The sequence below is a fragment of the Heterodontus francisci genome, chromosome 6, assembly GCF_036365525.1.
Source record: "Heterodontus francisci isolate sHetFra1 chromosome 6, sHetFra1.hap1, whole genome shotgun sequence".
NCBI lineage: Eukaryota > Metazoa > Chordata > Chondrichthyes > Heterodontiformes > Heterodontidae > Heterodontus > Heterodontus francisci.
The window spans coordinates 57,459,652-57,479,721 of NC_090376.1; the positions used below are offsets into that span (position 1 = coordinate 57,459,652).

The 20,070-nt window shown below is 43.5% G+C and overlaps 1 protein-coding gene across 3 annotated transcripts in view; it reads left to right on the forward strand.

Moving 5' to 3' along the window:
• Nucleotides 1–20,070, forward strand: part of cwf19l2 (CWF19 like cell cycle control factor 2) — a 231,319-nt gene that overhangs the window by 135,358 nt on the left and 75,891 nt on the right. For all 3 annotated transcript variants that reach the window (XM_068033738.1, XM_068033739.1, XM_068033741.1), the window contains exon 8: nucleotides 5,698–6,518. In XM_068033738.1, the coding sequence (XP_067889839.1) occupies nucleotides 5,698–6,518 (821 nt within the window). The remainder of the gene's footprint in view (nucleotides 1–5,697; nucleotides 6,519–20,070) is intronic.

Below are 20,070 nucleotides of genomic sequence, written 5' to 3' on the forward strand. Positions count from 1 at the left end.
GTTATGTGGATAGATTGATGAAACTGGGGCTTTTCTCCTTTGAGAAGAGAAGATTGAGATGAGATTTGATAGAGTGCTCAAAATCATGAGGGGTCTGGGCAGAGTAGATAGGGAGAAACTGTTCCGATTGGCAGGAGGGTCAAGAGCCAGAGGACACTGATTTAACATGATTGGCAAAAGAACTGGAGGCAACATGAGAAACATTTTTTACACAGCGAGCGGTTAGGATCTAGAATGCACTGCGTGAGAGTGTATTGGAGGCAAATTCTTTGTGGCTTTCAAAAGGGAATTGAACAATTATCTGAAGAGAAAAGATTTGCAGGGCTAAAGGGGAAAAGCAGGGGAGTGGGACCAGCTGAGCTGCTTGTATTGAGAACCGGCATGGATACGACTTGTTGAATGACCTCCTTCTGCGCTGTAACCATTCTATGATTCTTTGATTTTCACAGGGCCTCATTCCCTAATTTCCATTTCCTCTTGAGCCCCCATTCCCTAGTTTCCATCTTGTCCTAAGCCCCACTTCCCCAGCCTCCACCTTGCCCGAGCCTCCACCTCACCCTGAATCCCTATTCCTGAGGCCCTTCAGATTACCACCTTCCAAGACTCCCCTCGTTGCCAATTCCTGAGCCACCCCGCAGTTTCCCAGGGACGGTTCATTCACACTGCACAAGGACAGACTACAGACTTATATGCATATACGAATTCGGGATACAACTAACTTTCTCCAAAGTTGCCAGCGCTCAAGAAAGAAATCTCTCATTTTGGGAGACTCCCAACTGAAACTTGTCCTTAACAAGTGCTCAGTATGATTATTCTTGGTGCATTCTGATTGGGTGTTCAGTTGTGCTTGAATTCTTACAACTTTGAACATACAGGAATCACACTATTCAAAATGGTACTTCTTAAAAGGTTTTTTTATACTGGCCAGAATAAAAAAAAGTGGTTTTTCAGTAATTTTTCTCAGCACAAAAAGTTTTTTCACCACCCATTTGGTGTTTTATTTATTTATTTAGAGATACAGCACTGAAACAGGCCCTTCGGCCCACCGAGTCTGTGCTGACCAACAACCACCCATTTATACTAATGCTACATTAACCCCATATTCCCTACCACATCCACACCTTTCTCCTACCACCTACCTACACTAGGGGCAATTTACAATGGCCAATTTACCTATCAACTTGCAAGTCTTTGGCTGTGGGAAGAAACCGGAGCACCCAGCGGAAGCCCACGTGGTCACAGGGAGAACTTGCAAACTCCGCACAGGCAGTACCCAGAACTGAACCCGGGTTGCTGGAGCTGTGAGGCTGCAGTGCTAACCACTGCGCCATTGTGCCGCAAAGTACGTAATCAAAACGATCTGCCAAAATCAGAAAACTGCTGTTGCATCAGAAACGGAATGAGTGCCACAGAAAAGTATGTTGAAGATAGGTTCCACAATCAAACATCAAGACTTTGCATCCAGGACTGTCACTGACCTCATCTCCTCTGGAGATCTTCCCTCCACAGCCTCCAACCTCATAGTTCCCTAAACCCATACAGCCCATTTCTACCTCCTTCCCAAAATCCACGAAGAATACTGCCCTGTCAAGAGGACATAAACAGTCTACAAAGGGATATAGGTAGGTTAAGTGAGTGGGCAAAAATTTGGCAGATGGAGTATATTGTGGGAAATTGTGAACTTATCCACTTTGGCAGGAAGAATGGAAAAGGATAATATTTAAATGGAGAGAGACTGCAGAACTCTGCAGTACAGAGGGATCTGGGTGTCCTGGTACATGAATCACAAAAATTTAGTATGCAGGTACAGCAAGTAATTAGGAAGGCAAATAGAGCGTTGTCATTTATTGCAAGGGGAATAGAATATAAAAGTAGGGACGTTTTGCTACAGTTGTACAGGGCCTTTGTGAGACCACATCTGGAGAACTGTGTACAATTTTGGTCGTCTTACTTAAGAAAGGATAAAATTGCAATAGAAGCAGTTAAGAGATGGTTCACTCGACTGATTCCTGGGATGAAGGGGTTATGTTATGACGAAAGGTTGAACAGGTTGGGCCTAAACCTATTGGAGTTTAGGAGAATGAGAGGTGATCTTATTGAAACGTATAAGATACTGAGGGAATTTAACGAAGTGGACGCGGGAAGGATGTTTCCACCTATGGGCGAGACGAGAACTAGGAGAGACAGTTTAAAAATAAGGGGTCTCCCATTTAAGACAGAGTTGAGGAGAAATTTTTTTCTCTCAGAAGATTGTTCATCTATGGAATTCGCTTCTTCAGAGAGCAGTAGAGGATGAGTCATTAAATATATTCAAGGCTGAGTTAGATAAATTCTTGATAGACAAGGGAGTCAAATGTTATGGAGGGCAGACAGAAACGTGGAGTTGAGGCCGCATTCAGATCAGCCATGACCTTATCAACTGGCAGAACATGCTCCAGGGGCCGAATGGCCTACTCCTCCTAATTTGTATGTTTGTATGGTAGACCCGTTGGGCTGAATTTTACGCTGCCCCAGCAGGTTGAATGGTGGCGTGGGGGTGGCGTAAAATTGAGTGGGAGGCTCCGGGAGGCCTACCTGCCCTGCTTCCCCCCTCCGGTCAACTTTACAGCAGTCGGGTGGGGTGGGGGGGGGGGAATGGCCCGCCCGCCTGCCTGAGGCCAATCAAGGCCCTTCAAGGGCCCTCACCCGCCTCCGTGGGTATTTTACCTCGAGCAAGCGGGCGTGCTGGGGACATGAAAGGCCGCCCAATGATAGCTGCCGGCCTTTCCGCGCGCCGGTGCAGAGCCATGGCAGTTGGGGACAAGGTACCCGATTGAGGGCCGCCCCCACCTCCCAACCCACCCCCAGGACCCAAGATGCCTCGCTCCCCCCCAAACGAACCCTCCAGCCTCACGAGGGAAGGACCGATCTCCCTGGTGAGGCATGCCCAACTTACATTCACTCATGGCTCCATCTGGTCGGCTGGGCTGCAGTCCCAGCAGTGGCCACCACTTCCAGCGGCGCTACTGGGACTAAGCTGCAGGCCCGCTGATTGTCCGGCAGCTCACTGAAGCGGGACTTCCTCCTTCAAGTAGGTGGAAGTCCCACCTCGGGACAATTCAAGCCCGGGTACCCGTAAAATGCGGGACAGATCCCTGGGCTAGGCGAAAGCAGGTTCGCCACCAACCTTTACATCGGTGGCGAATTTCCGTCCGCCTAAGGTAAAATCCAGCTCATTGTTTCAGCCTGTCCCTGACCCACTGAACTCATTTCTTCTGATCTTGACACCATTTTTACTCACCTTGTCCAGTCTCTTTCCACCCACATCTGTGGCTCTTGCGAAGCCCTCTGTCACTTCAGTTTCCAGTTTCCTGGTCCTCACCATTTCCTATTCACCGTGGACATCCAAGTCCTTTTACATTTCCATCTCCCACCAGGATAGTCTGAGAGCTGTCCGCTTCTTTCTTGAATGGAGGCCGAACCAGTCCTCATCCAACATCACCCTTTTCTGCCTGGCTGAACATGTTCTCACATTGAACAACTCCTCCTTCAACTCCACTCACTTTCACCAAATAAAAGGTATTGCAATGAGTACCCACATGTGTCCTAGCTATGCCTGCATTTTTTTGTGGGATATGCGGAACATTCCTCATTCCAGTCCTACTCAGGCCCCCTCCCTTACCTCTTCTTCCAGTACATTGATGACTGTATCGGTGCTGCTTCCTTTTTTCGCCCCGAACTGGAAAATTTCATTGACTTTGTTTCCAATTTCCACGCTTCTCTCACCTTCACATGGACCATCACTGACTCTTCCCTTCCCTTCCCTTCCTCGGCTTCTCTGTCTCCATTTCTGAGGATAGGCAATGAACCAATATTCGCTATAAGCCCACGGACTCCCACAGCTACCTGGACTACACTTCATCACACCCACCTGGACTACACTTCATCACACCCCGCTTGCTGCAAGGACTTGATTCCATTCTCCCAGTTTCTCCGTCTCCGTCACATCTGTTTGGACAATGCAACTTTCCATGCTAATGCTTCTGATATGTCTTCCTTTTTCCTCAACCGAGCATTCACCCCCACCATAGTTAACAGGGCCCTCAACTGTGTCTGATCTATTTCATGCACTTCTGCTCTCACCCCTTCCCCTCCCTCCCAGAACTATGATGGGGTTTAGAGCATGGCTGCCCGACCTGAACCCGATGGGATTTGATGACATGTGTCAGGTTCGGGTGGGGTCACTCTTCTGGGTCCGGAATTCCGGGTTGGACACAGTGACTGCCAGGACGTCAAGGCGGGAAACACTCCGCACAAGTCTGCAGTGAGTGATTCCATCCAAGGTAGAGCACAACCTCTTCACTAAAGTTGATATTCCGGTAGTCGGGTCGAGTGAGGGAGAAAAATGAAAGGACTCGGGCCGGGTCGGATGTGGTTCTGTCAGGTTTCATTTGCAGACCTGAGCAGGCCTTTAATGGGGTTCCCCTTGACCTCACTTTCCACCCCACCAGCCTCCGTATTCAATGGATCATTCTCCGCCATTTCTGCCACCTCCAGCGTGATGCCACCACCAAACGTACCTTCCCCTCCCCTCCCCTTTCAACGTTCCGAAGGGACTGTTCCCTCCGTGACACCCTGGTCCACTCTTCAATCACCCCTAACACCATCTCCCTTTCCTCTGGCACCTATCCATCCAAGCACAGGAGATGCAACAACACCTGCCTTTTTACCTCCTCCCTTCTCACTGTCCAGGGCCCCAAACACACTTTCCAAGTGAAACAGCAATTTACTTGTACTTCTTTCAATGTAGTATACTGTATTTGCTGCTCACAATCTGGCCTCCTCTACATTGAGGAAACTAAATGCAGACTGGTGACTGCTTTGCGGAACACTTCCATTTGGTCTGCAAGTGTGACCCCAAGCTTCCTGTCGTTTGTCATTTCAATTCTCTACCCTGCAACCACTCTGACCTTTCTGTCCTTGGTTTGCTGCAGTGTTCCAAAATAGCTCAACACAAGCTCGAGGGACAGCACCTCATCTTTTGACTGGGCACTGTAGAGCCTTCCAGACTCGAGATTGAGTTCAATAATTTTAGATCGTAACCTCTGCCGCCATTTTTTTCTTTTCCTGTATTTTTTGCTGGTTCATTTATTTCCCCCGCCACCAGCTCTGTGTGTTTTGGCGGCTGCTATCCTGCCATTTACATCTCATCTTTATTTCTTTACCCTCTCACAGACCTTCCCTTTTCTTTTATCTAATCCCCTCCAACTTTAACTTGCTCAAAACCTATTGCATTTCTATTTTTAGCCAGTTCTGATGAAAGGTCACACAGACCTGAAACATTAACTCTGTTTTTGTCTCCACAGATGCTGTCTGACCTGCTGAGTATTTCCAGCATTTTTTGTTTTTGTATGGTGAAGATAAATTAAATTGAGCTGTGTATGCCTGTGATATTTCATGTTTTGCATCAGGGTGAATAGCTTTCAACTTCCAGCTACTTCTACTAAGCTTTATATCTGATTTGAAAACCGAATTCTGAGAAATCTTTATGTGCATTAGTATTTGTGAGAATTATAGTGATGTGTAAAAATGATCTTATCAGTTTTTTTGTTGCAAGGGATTAAGATTTTAGAATGAGGTGATAATGAAAGCAATCACAATACAAAGATTTAATTATGGTGAATGAGTGAATGTTTTTATTTTTTCCCTCCCCTTTAGTCTATGGACGTATTCCAGCAGAAGCTACAAGAAGCTGAAAAAGTTGCTGCATCAAAATATCAAGAAGGCAGCAATAGGAATAGGAGAGAGAGTTGGGCAAAACAAAGAAATTGGAGCTCTGATCAAAATGATGGAAAACAATATGGTTCGGAAAGGGGACTGAGTGGAGACAAAAACAGATGCAGGGAAGGTAACAGAGATACTGAAAGAGAAAGATCAGAAGAAAGTTTCCACCACCAATTCAAGTGGAAAGAAAGGTATAATGGAAGGAAAGATATTACTGATGGATACAGAGACAATTGTAAGTTCAGTGACGGGGAAGTAGAAATGGAGGGTGCCAAAGAAAAATGTACAGATAAAAGTGGAGAAAGTAACAGAACCAGGAAAGAAAAATATAAGCAGACAGGACAAAAAAATAATAGTGCCAGAGGTTTAGAAAGTGACAATTTTCATGATGGGGAGAAAGATAAATCTTTAAACAGTTTAAAATCTAAGTTTATGAAGCCTGAGGATGAAGGAAGTAGTAGCAGCAAATGGGCCATCAAGTTTCCAAGCTCCTCGAACCGCATGCCAGAATCTCTCAGTTCCTATCGTAGTGGTTTTCAAAGACCAAGCAATGGTAGTGATGGAATGTCAACGTGGTGCAGAACCAATAGTAGAAACAAACCACCAGAAGAGCCCACATCGTTACCATCTCAGAGCAATGTTTCAGAACATGAGGGAGCCCCAAAGTCAACAAACAAATGGACAGAGACCAAAACCAGAGAAAACAGTCCTGTGCAAGCAGCATCTTCACAAGACCAACAGAAGTCAAGCTCTAGGTAGGTGTGCTTCAATAAATAAGGAAGCTTAGATGCAGTTTTTTTTTGGTTCATATTACCATTATATGAGTTATATTTTTAAATTACTGCTGATTAGGAGGGGTATGGTGCAGAAATAAAGTATTATTGTATGTCAGAGTTGAAGTTGTGGTAGCTGGTGGAAGCATCATTTAACTCTGGGATGTCATTTCTGAGTGTTGCACTCAGATAATCAATACAGAAACCAGGTAATTTTCTAAGTCCATCCTCGCATGTTGGAATATTTAAACATAAAAGAAACATCCTAAACAGAGAAATTGAACCTGTTTCCATATTACATTTTAGGATTATGGTTTTAAGTTCCTCCGGGCTAATGGCTGAGGCAGTGATTTCCTCTCCAATTCAAGTGACACGGCTTTAAAATACAGCCTTGACTAAAATTCAAATGGGCATGTTTCCTTTGCGATGAGTTCTGGTGGTTTTTTTGTTTGATACATGATTATAGAACAAACTGGGACCGATTTTCTAGTTCCTTTGCCTGGATAGATTAAATTACCTGAGCACAGTGTGTGGAGGAAAGTTGGATGGGCTGCAGGAACATGTACTGTAGGACTTTGGGTGAAATGGGACGTAGTCAGCAGAGTTATAGATGAGTTGCAGTTTGTGCATGGTGCATTGGAAAAGCTGATAAGGAAAGCATTGCAGCAATCAAGCCTTTTTATATTTAGAGATACAGCACTGAAACAGGCCCTTCGGCCCACCGAGTCTTTGCTGACCAAAAAGCACCCATTTATACTAACCCTGCAGTAATCCCATAATCCCTACCACCTACCTACACTAGGGGCAATTTACAATGGCCAATTTGCCTATCAACCTGCACGTCTTTGGCTGTGGGAGGAAACTGGCGCGGTCACAGGGAGAACTTGCAAACTCCGCACAGGCAGTACCCAGAATCGAACCCGGGTCTCTGGAGCTGTGAGGCTGTGGTGTTAACCACTGCGCCACCCTTGAAGTGACAAAGGCATGGATGATTCAGTGGTATTGGGCTAAGGGAGAGGTGAGGGTGGGAACAGTTTGGCTGTCAGATTTGAAGCTCAGCCTGGGGTCATAGAGGACACCCGTTGATGTCTTTGTTCTGTAGTCAACAAATAAAGCAGACTGGAAAGACTTGAACAGGAGAGGCTGGCAAATGGTGGAAGAGGTGGGCACAGAGTTGGGTGGTGGTAATGCATTCCAGTACTTTAGAAAGGTAGGGCATAAAGGGATATGGGAACAGGGCAGGCATATGGAAGGAGGGTGACTATCCTCCAGTTGAGCAGATATTAACAGACTGTTTAGGCCATAAGGCATATTTTCATGTTGCAAATGCTATTTAATTCTATGTAATTACATTGGAGAGGCGACAGTAGCATAGGAGGTCAACAAGGCTATGGATTTTTTTTTAAAGTAATGAAAAATCAATTGCAAATCAAACATCTCACCAATATTATCCAGTATCTTTGAGCATCTTGTGTAATGAATGCTGGACCTTGTAACATGATTATGTTTTAAAAGTGGTGATTTTTAAAAGTTCAGGATGGAGTTCGGTAGGTCAGGTGACATCACTTCCACTCCGCTGTTAGAACCACGTAGTGTGACATGGGTGGTTTCCACTGTTCAACACCCCACCTGACGGCAGCAAGTGACGGCACCTGAGGGCGGCATAGTGGCGCAGTGGTTAGCACCGCAGCCTCACAGCTCCAGGGACCCGGGTTCGATTCCGGGTACTGCCTGTGTGGAGTTTGCAAGTTCTCCCTGTGTCTGCGTGGGTTTTCTCCGGGTGCTCCGGTTTCCTCCCACAGCCAAAGGACTTGCAGGTTGATAGGTAAATTGGCCATTATAAATTGTCACTAGTATAGGTAGGTGGTAGGGAAATGTAGGGACAGGTGGGGATGTTTGGTAGGAATATGCGATTAGTGTAGGATTAGTATAAATGGGTGGTTGATGTTCGGCACAGACTCGGTGGGCCGAAGGGCCTGTTTCAGTGCTGTATCTCTAATCTAATCTAATCTAAAAGTGTGTTTATATTAGAGTTTAGCCACTTGGTGTTTTATTTTTTCAAATAAATAGATAGTGACAGGTTTTCTTGTAGGTTTTAAAAAACAGTAACTTAATTGATCAATACGGCTTATCCCAAAATTGGCACAACCGCATTCACTCACGCATTTGCTCGCGTGCACACACACGCACTCACACAAGAAGAGACAGAGAAGGGAAAAAGGAAAGTGACTTTTGGTGAGGGGAGGGGAAGGTTACAATAAACCTGTTAAATTCTCTTGGAAATCAAGTTCTTGATGGGTGCAAACCTGAGATGATTGTAGATTTCTTTCTTGATTGAAGGTTCAGTTGAAGACTGTGGGATTCTTCTAGATTTCACTGTTGTATAATGTAGATGTAAGATTCTCAGCTGGACTGGTGTGCTTTCTCTGACTTGGCTGGAGCACCAGCTGTTAGGATGTTGTGCTCTCCCTTTCTCCCTCCCTCTCTCTCACTGTTTTTTTAAGGCAAACCAGTTATCTCTCAACTCCTGTTAGGAGACACTCTAGCTCTTCCCCATGGTGATCGCACAATAGCCCAGGACATGGCTACTTTATACCTTCTTTGTTTCAGAGGAAGACATTCAATTCTGGAATGTTTTAGGATTGGTGTAGAATAGGTTCAGTCGACACCTCTTAGCTTTGATGTTTTGGCCTTCCTTGTCAGACAGCTTGAATACACAAAAGGTCAATCCCTTTTTCTTCAGTGGCTATTTTGGACCATTGTTCACTTAAAAAAAAAAATGAACCTTTTTTTAAAAAGACAAAGTCCATTTTTCATAACTCTTCATCAGAGTTAGTTCATAATTGTTGTATCATCGTACTTCCGGTGTGCATGTCACTGAGAATGGTTACCAGAACAACAGAGAACAAAGACTTTCTTCTGAAAAACTGAGACTGCAAGGCTAACACCTGAAGAACCTGCCCTCCCAGATTTTCAGGTCATAAAACAAGGAGTCAGTAATTCGGAAGATGTAAATGTACCAGTTGTTAGTACTTGGGAACAATGGAAAGGCCCCAAATGGCTTTGTGAAACCAGGCTACTGGACTCTGCATTTGGAGCAGAACAATAAGCTATTGACTTTTGAGTTCAGATAAATTTGACAGACCTTCTGAAGGAAAACGGGCTGTAAGAGAAGAAACCAATAGCTGTGGCTCGAGACAGGCTGGAAGGCAGGAACTCAGCAGTTGCAGCCGAGAGATAGAGGAGACACCTGCTCTCAGAAGCCTGTAACAGTAAAAGGCCAAGAAGACTTGAATCTGTTTTGAGAATCAAAGCTTGTGGAGAAGTAGAAGACCAGCATGATCACGAGGAAACTCCTTATTCTCGGACGTCAAGTTCGGAAGTGCTTGGAGACGTGAGCAAAGAGAGCATTGATTTTTGAAATAGTCTGGAAGATCCAGCCCATTGCTACTGGGAGGAGTTTGAGACTTTTAACCACAAAGGATTTTGCTATTAGGAAGGACAGTGTAATGTATAAGTGTGGTATGAGGTTTTCAAGTATAAGTAAAGCAAATACCTTTCTTTGCAATTTGGGGTATCAGCTACTTGTAAAGTACTATTCAGCTAATTGGGGATTTCTTTTAGTTTAGTTGTAATAAAAGTCTTAAAATGTGAAATCTTGTAATGTAATTCTTGGAATTGGTCTACAGATTCATATTTTACATTTTTTTATGTTAACGATCTCACTTGCAATGAGTATTTTTTCTAAATGTGGAATTTTAGGGTGCCAAAACTAAAAATCCCATCCTATTGAAGACCATTTTTAATCTTTAAGATATGGTCACCGTAGGATATATTTGTACTACAGGGCTATATATTACTATTGTTGACATTGATCATGGACTATGAATGAATTATTACTGAAGGATCTCTGAACAATTTAATTTTCTATGGCAATTAAATGTTCTTTTAAAAAGGAACTCTTATCTTTGGAATACAGCTGATGTGCAGTGCTTAATCTTTTCTCATTTTGAGTTCTGCCAAGACTATTAGCAAAACCTGGTAATTTGCATATGAATAAAACATAAAATTTGAAGCATACAATCTCCTCAAAAAAAATTATTTAATTCCAGAACTTTCAGATGATAGTTTTGAGTGAAGTATAATTTTTTAAGTTGCAGGTTATATGGCTTTAAATATGTATTCATGGATTATATTTTTTAACTATTTACATTTATATATTATTCATCAAATTAAATTCTAATGGTTTCTCCCCTGCTCTGTAATTTATGCATCACCAGTGTGACTTTCCCCACTTTCATTTGTGACATCCTCATTGCAATGCACAGTGTGTTGATGCTGCATTTCACACTGCTGCAGTCACCACTTTGCCACCATAAATCTTGGGTAATGTTTTATTCTCTAAATCCCATTTAATAATACACTAATAAGGGATATCTCTTTTAAAAAAAAAATAAGCATAAATGTTAAATACGCTTTTTCTTTACAAATCTCCACTTGCATAATGGAATTACGAAAAAAAGCAGCTGTTCTTTATCTTCAGTTTACAGCTTATGTCATATGTTGTTTTCAGTAATCTTACATTCAATTTACAGTAGTTTTTGACCTCCTTCTAGTGTTATACTGACAAAGCTGTCCTTGACTTTATTCAAAGACTGTTGTAATTATAATGGGGACATGAATCTTCATGTACCAACCTGTCACTCACAAATTAAATGGCATCAGTCTCAACTGTAATTAAGCTGATGACCTGAGGGTTACTTTATAAAACTGGTTAGCACATCAGATTCTGTGTAGTTTCTTAGCCTTTGAACACTGCTGTTTTATTACCAATTGCTATAGCACAGTCCAGTCTGCACATCAGGACTAATGACCTCAACTGGAATTGGAGATTGTTGCCCAAAGGACCTAGAGTGAAATTGTTGGTAATGAATAATGTTGAACAAAGGCTTCTGTTTGTCCCAAATGTACAAGACCAATTAGCAGTTCCTACATTAATTGTGAAAGCTGAAGCCTAAGGCATTTAGTAAAAGCTCAGGAATTTCATTGAAGATATAATAGACAAAGGCATGTTAGTAATATTGTAGCTATTTTCACAAGTTTGTCAGAGAAAGGTATCTACTTGCTTAAATTTTTCATTTAGCAAGTTGTTAAATTGTTTACATAATCACCTGAATAGGTTATTGACATAATTTAGTGTCAGAAACAGAAGAAACATTAAAATAAAAGCAAAATACCACGGATGCTGGAAATCTGAAATAAAAACAAGAAATGCTGGAACCACTCAGCAGGTCTGGCAGCATCTGTGGAAAGAGAAGCAGAGCTAATGTTTCGGGTCACTGACCCGAAACGTTAGCTCTGCTTCTCTTTCCACAGATGCTGCCAGACCTGCACAGAAGAAACATTGTTACCTTTAAAGTTAAGAGATTGCAATTTGCTTGCTGCCTAATAATTGCCCATCTCCGCCCATGCCTCAGCTCATCTGCTGAAATCCTCATCCAGGGCTTTGTTACCTCTGGACTCAACTATTCCAATAGTCTTCTGGTTAGCCTTCTACCTTGCACCCTCCATAAACTTGAGATTATCCAAAACTCTGCTGTCCATGTCCTAACTCACATTCATCACCCCACTGTTTGCTGACCTACATTGGCTCCCGGTCCAGCAACGCCAAGCTCTTGGTCATCTGTCATAACATCTCCTTATGTGGTTTGGTATTAAATTTTGTTTGACACTTCTGTGAGCACTTGGGATGTTTTACTATGTTGAAGGCTCTATAAATGTGCAAGTTCTTGTTGATTATCTGTCAATATGTATTAGCAAACATCTAGTACAAAATTAGACCTCTTCTCTTGACTCCTTAAAGTTTCCTGATTGCCATTTTGGGCTAGAATCTTGCATACTGCTTGATCCTGACCCGAGTTTCTTTACTCATTTCTACTCAATCATCAAAACAGCTGCGTTTCATCATCAAAACATCACCTACCTTTGCGCCACCTCTCCACATTACAGCCAAGACGTTAATCTATGTGTTTCCCACTTTGAGGCTTGACTTCTCAAATGTTCTCTGCAGCTCTTTTTGGCTTGCTACTTTCCTCCAATTCTTATAAAAATCTGTCCAAAATCTTTCTGTAAGTCTCCCTTGCCCTCTCTGTCCAATCTCTGCTGTCTGTCCTTGTGTGACTTTCACAAATGTTTCTTTATCCATGTATGCATGTCTTATGGGTTAAGCTAGGCAATAAAGTGAAAACCAACACATACAGGGTTGAAGTTTGAGATGAAAAAGGCTGTTGGAAAGTTGCAACAACATAGGTGGTTCAGAAATTAGGCCAAAACAAGGGCAGAGCTAAGGCTGAAGGAGTGGAGGAGTTGAAGTCCAGATTAGGCTAATTTGGCATAGCACAGCCTTGATGGTGCCCTCCAAAGCTGTGTTGCCATTCATGGCACACTTAAAATGGCAACAGATCAGAATTTTAAAATCATGTGAATAAATAATTTGAAGACCAAAATTGGCCTACCTAAAAGTGAACTGAGAGAATTGTGATGCCTTCCGAATTTCCACTAAGGTGAAGGGCTAGTCCAGGAATATTTGTAAAGGGGTTGGAGCAGGTTCAGCTGGAATTCTAGCTTAATCTGCAGCACTGGTGAAAAACCAAAATATTGGCTAGTGGACAAGAGAGTTTGGGATACCGCATTTATTTAGTTGGAGCAAAATCCTGATATTTGGGAGGAAGTATTTTGATCCCATATTTTAAAGCTCACCTTTACAGTTTGCTTGAACCCCATGTCCATCCTGAATAATTAATGTCGCCAAAACCCACTGTCATAAAAATAATTCTAATTTATAAGTCCTGAACCCTTTGTGGGATGATTCTCAACTACAGGTTCTCCGCATCCCTGTCAACTCTATGGATATTGATATTGCTAAGTTTGCAAAAAGAATCTCTTTTTTGTATCCTTTGCTTATTTGTTTTTATTTCCTTTTCCGAGTGTGTTTATCTCTTCCTCATTTTTGTTTTCTACATTTCTGTCTCAATGCCTTCACTTTTTTTCTCGCTATCAATGCCATCCATGTGTCTCCTCCTCCACTTATATTTTCGCTCTGCTTCATTTCTTCCCTTCTATCATTCACACACACACTGTTTTCCATCATTTCTCATTTATTTCCTTCCCACTGTCTTCTGTTGCTGCTGTTTTATGTTCTCCACATCTCACTTGCTCTCAGTCTCTTCTTTCTTGTTTTGACAGACAGGGAAGCACACAGTTGTGAGTGTGAAAGAACAAGCATTTTTGCTTGTCCAGACATTAGATGAGGTCAGGATCAGGTTCTGCTATCATTTGCCCTCCCAATGGTTGAGTAGCAAAACAGCATTTGCTGCTTAGGCTCAAGACATGAAGAATAAGCACTTGGTACTGCAACATAGGTCACTGTTTCAGAAAGGGTAGAAAATTGGGGTTGAAGAGGGGGCTGACCTTTGCGGTAAGTGAACTGTTCACAGGTTTGATCTTAGTAATGGAACAAAACCCCTCAAATACAAATTGAAATCATAAAAGCTAAAATGATCTACTATTCAGTGTTAGAAATTTACAAAATAAGTTTATGCAAATATGTCTCTGCTGTGAAAGATGAAAGGACTTTAAACTATTCAAAAGGTTTTGAAAAAAGTCTAGATACTTATTAGATCTAAATATCAACTAGACATTCTATCACATTTTCAACTAATAAAACTGAGGAAAGTAAACATTTGAGGATTGTGAGTGATCTAAAAATGTGTTAGCAATGTAGAACAAAAATATCCCACATTACGTGGGTAGACTAGAGAAGGTGGGGTTGTTCTCTGAAAAGCAGAGAAGGCTAAGAAGAGATTTAATAGAGATGTTTAGATAGCATAAACTTGGTGTCATATTTGACCCGCGATGAGCTTCTGACCACATATCCCTGCCATTACTAAGACTGCCTATTTTCACTCCATCACATCACACAATTCACCCCACTCCCCCCACCTCCGCTCATATGTTGCTAAAACCCTCATCCATATCTTTGTTACCGCTAGACTTGACTATTCCAAAGGATTCCTAGCCAGGGTAAACTTGAGCTCAGTCAAAGCTCTGCTGCCTCTGTCTTAACTCGCACCAAGTTCTGTTCACGCTTCACTCCTGTGCTCGCTAGCTTACATTGGCTCTGGTGAAGCAACACCTTGATTTTAACGTTCCTTGTTTTAGAAACCCTCCATGACCTCGCCCCTCTCTATCTCTGTAACCTCCCAACAGCCCTCCAAGATATCCGTGCTCCTCTAATTCTGGCCTCTTCAGCATCCTGAGTTTAATTGCTCCATCATTGATGGCTATGCCTTCAGATGCTAAGGTCCTAAGCTCTGGAATTTATTCCCACTTCTTTCCTCCTGTAAGACACGTCTTAACACCTATCTCATTGACCAATCTCTTGGTCATCTACACTAGTATCTCTCTGTGTGGCTCAGTGTCAAATTTTGTTTTATAATGCTCCCATGAAACACGTTGGGATGTTTTATGAGATAAAGGAAAGTTGCTGTAGTAGAGCCTGTTTCCAATGGCTGAAGGGTCAATAACTAGAGGGCACGGATTTAAGGTGATTGGCAAAAGAACCAGAGACTACATGACGAATAGCTTGTTTATGCAATGAATGGTTAGGATTCAGAAAATATTGTCTGATAGGGTGGTGGAAACAGATTCAATAGTAGCTTCCAAAAAGGAATTGGATACTTACTTGGACAAATAATTGTAGGGACATGGGCAATGAGCCAGGGAGTGGGGCTAACTGGATTGCTCAAAAGACCAAATGGCCGCCTCCTGTGCTATGCCATTCTATGATTCTGTAAGAAGTGAATGCAATAATCCCATCACGGGAAAAATATTGCATTGAATTCCTAGACCAACTCCATCAGAGACCAGACATAAAGTTAATGTGACATTTCCTTTTGTCCCTACAATCTCTATCCTAGGATTAATGTTGCCAGATTTGTGCCATTAACATGAATCGCTCCAAATAGTCTATAACAACAGAACTGCACAATATAGCTGAAACCATTTCAATCCTTACTTGTAAAATAAAAATCAGAAAATGCTAGAAATACTGAGCAGGTCAGGCAGCATCTGTGGAGAGAAAAACAATTTGATGTTTCAGGTCGATGACCTTCCATCAGAGCTGGAAAAGTTAGAAATGTAGCAGGTTTCAAGCACTACCTTTTATTTGTTGGAAGTGGGCAGAGTCAAAAGAGAAGTTGTGCAATATAAATTGTTGTTCAGCAAAGTGGTGGAGGGTGGCGGTGGATGGGCCCTGGGTGGGACTCTGTTCGACAAAGCAGTGGAAGCATGACCATGAGCTTCCGGTCACCTGTCATTTGAATTCTCTGCCCCAGTCTGACCTCTCTGCCCTTGGCTCCGACACTGTTCTAATGAAGTTCAACAAAAACAAAAAAAAAAGCACCATATTTTTCAATTAGGTATTTTACAGCCTACCGGACTCGATATTGAGATCAACAACTTCAGATCATAAACATGAATTTAATGGGTATACCTATCAGGAGGGGATGAGCAAATTGGGTCTCTTTTTGCTTGAAAAGAGAAGGTGACCTAATAGAGGTCTTTAAAATTCCGAAAGGTTTTGATAGACAAGGAGAGAATGTATCCATTTGTGGTGAAGAACAAAACTAGAGGCCTTCAATATAAGATAGTCATCAAGAAATCAACTAGGAAATTCAGGAAAAAAATTCTTTCCCCAGAGAGTGGTGAGAATGTGGAACTTACTGCCACAAGGAGTAGTTGAAGTGAATGGTATAGATGCACTTAAGAGGTTAGGTAAGCGTATGAGGAAGAAGGGAATAGAAGGTTATACTGATAGAGTTAGATGGGGAAATAGATGAGGTTCGAATGGAGCATAAATGGACTGGTTGGGCCAATTGGCCTGTTTCTGTGCTGTATATCCTATGTGTTATTTAATGCAACACTGCTCCCAATTTTTTTCAGACAGCAGCTGTTGATAATGATTTCACTATTACCATTACACCTCCTCTAGACCCATCTTTTTGTTTCTTTACTTGGCCCATTACCAGCCCCTCCCTCACCTTGTTTTCTAGTATATTGATGCTGTGTCCTACTCCCATCAACCTTGCTTCCAATTTCCATCCTTTCCTCGCGTTCACATGGTCCATCTCCGACTCTTCCTTCTCTTCCTCAACCTCTCTATTTCCATTTCTGGGGATGGGCTATTGGCGAACATCTAATATATGCCCACTGACTCCCACAGTTACCGTGACTACACTTCCTTCTGCCCCGCTTCCGGTAAGGAATTTATGCCATGCTCCCACTTCCTCCATCTTTGTTGCATCTGTTTTGATCCTGCCACATTCCATACCAGTGCTTCTGATATTTTTTTTCCACAATCAAGGATTTCCCTGCACCATGATTGACAATGCCCTCAACCTTCTCCTCCCTCCACAATAGAGTTACTCTTGTCCTCACCTTTCACCCCACCAGACTCCACATTCAATGGATCATCCTCCACCATTTCCACTACCTGCAGTGAGATGCCACCACCAAACACATCTTTCCCTCCTTTGCAGGATTCCGAAAGGACTATTCCCTCTGCAACACCTTGGCCCACTTTTTAATCACCCCCACCTTTTCCCATGACACCTTCCTGAGCAAGCTTTGGAGATGCAACACCCTTTTTCCTCCTCTCTTCCCACCATCCAGGACCCCAAAATACACTTTTCAGATAAAGCAGCAATTTACTTGTACTTTCAGTTTTGTTTACTGTGTTTGTTGCTCATGATGTGGTCTCCTCTACATTAGAGAGACCAAACGCAGACTGGGTGATCGCCTTGCAGAACACCTTGGTTCAGCCCTTAAACGTGACATTGAGCTTCCAACAGCATGTCATTTTAATTCACTGCCCGACTCCCACTCTGAACTCTCTGTCCTTGGCCTCCTGTACTGTTCAGTTGAAGTTCAATGGAAGGTTGAAGAACTGCACCTCAGCTTTCTATTAGGAACTTTGCAGCCTTTCAGACTTAAGATTGAGTTCAACAATTTCAGATCATAACTATCACTCCCATTTTTTCAAACAGCAACTGTTGGTAATGAGTCTCTAATTGCCATTTACACTCCTGTGTTTCCACCACTTGGAGGAAGCACTGAGGGTGGCAAGGGCACAGAATGTACTCTGGGTGGGGGAACTTCAATGTCCATCACCAAGAGTGGCCCGGTAGCACCACTACTGACCGAGCTGTCCGAACCCTAAAGGACATAGCTGCTAGACTGGGTATGTGGCAGGTGGTGAGGGAACCAACAAGAGGGAAAAACATACTTGACCTCGTCCTCACCAATCTGCCTGCCGCAGATGCATCTGTCCATGACCGTATTGGTAGGAGTGACCACCACACTGTACTTGTGGAGACGAAGTCCTACCTTCACATTGAGGATACCCTCCATTGTGTTGTGTGGCACTACCACTGTACAAAAGGGAAAGATTTCGAACAGATCTAGCAATGCAAAACTGGGCATCGATGAGGTGCTGTGCGCCATCAGCAGCAGCAGAATTGTACTCAACCACAATCTGTAACTTCATGGCCCGGCATATTCTCTACTCTACCATTACCATCAAGCCAGCAGACCAACCCTGGTTCAATGAAGAGTGCAGAAGGGCATGCCAGGAGCAGCACCAGGAACACCTCAAAATCAGGTGTCAACCTGGTGAAGCTACAACACGGGACTACCTGCGTGCCTAACTGCGTTAGCAGCATGTGATAGACATAGCAAAGCAATCCCATAACCAACAGATCAGATCTAAGCTCTGCAGTCCTGCCACATCCAGCCGTGAATGGTGGTGGACAATTAAACAACTAAGTGGAGGAGGTGGCTCCACAAATATCCCCATCCTCAATGATGAGGGAACCCAGCACATCAGTGTGAAAGATAAGGCTGAAGCACTTGCATCCATCTTCAGCCAGAAGTGCCGAGTTGATGACCCATCTTGGCCTCGTCCTGAAGTCCCCAGCATCACAGATGCCAGGCGTCAGCCAATTCGATTCACTCCGCGTGATATTAAGAAACGACTGAAGGCACTGGATACTGCAGAGGCTATGGGCCCTGACAATATTCCGGCAATAGTACTGAAGACCTGTGCTCCAGAATTTGCCACGCTCCTAACCAAGCTGTTCCAGTACAGCTGCAACACTGGCATCTACCCTGACATGTGGAAAATTGCCCAGGTATGTCCTGTACACAAACAGCATGACAAGTCCAACCCGGCCAATTACTGCCCCATCAGCCTACTCTCAATCATCAATAAAGTGATGGAAGGTTCCGCCAGGGCCACTCAGCTCCTTGCCTCGTTACAGCCTTGGTTCAAACGTGGACAAAAGAGCTGCATATCAAGAGGTGAGGTGAGAGTGACTGCCCTTGACATCAAGGCAGCATTTGACCGAGTATGGCATCAAGGAGCCCCAGCAAAACTGAAGTCCATGAGAATCGGGGGAAAACGCTCTGCTGGTTGGAGTCATGCCTATCACAAAGGTAGATGGTTTTGGTTGCTGGTGGTCAATCATCTGAGTTCCAGGACATCACTGCTGGAGTTATTCGTGGTAGTGTCCTAGGCCCAACCATCTTCAGCTGCTTCATCAATGACCTTCCTTCAGTCATAAGGTCAGAAGTGGGGATGTTCACTGATGATTGCACAATGTTCAGCGCCATTTGCGATTCCTCAGATACTGAAGCAGTCTGTGTAGAAATGCAGCAAAACCTGGACAGTATCCAGGCTTGGGCTGATAAGCGGCAAGTAACATTTGCGCCACACAAGTGCCAGGCAATGACCATCTCCAACAAGAGAGAATCTAACCATCTCCCCTTGATATTCAATGGCATTATCATTGCTGAATCCCTTACTATCAACATCCTAGGGTCGACCATTGACCAGAAACTGAACTGGAGTAGCCATATAAATACCGTGGCTACAAGAGCAGGTCTGAGGCTAGGAATCCTGCGGCAAGTAACTCATCTCCTGACTCCCCAAAGCCTGTCCACCATCTACAATGCACAAGTCAGGAGTGTGATGGAATACTCTCCACTTGCCTGGATGGGTGCAGCTCCAAAAACGCTCAAGAAGCTCGACACCATCCAGGACAAAGCAAGCCCGCTTGATTGGCACCCCATCCACAAACATTCACTCCCTCCACCACCGACGCACAGTGGCAGCAGTGTGTACTATCTACAAGATGCACTGCAGCAACGCACCAAGGCTCCTTTGACAGCATCTTCCAAACCTGCAACCTCTACCAACTAGATGGACAAGGGCAGCAAATGCATGAGAACACCACCACCTGCAAGTTCCCCTCCAAGTCACACACCATCCTGACTTGGAACTTGTTTTGTAATGCTCCTGTGAAGCATCATGGGACAGTTTATTATATTAAAGGTGCTATCTAAAATACAAGTTGTTGCAAGCACACCTTCCAAATCCGTGACCTCTACAACTTACAAGGACAAGGGCAGCAGATGC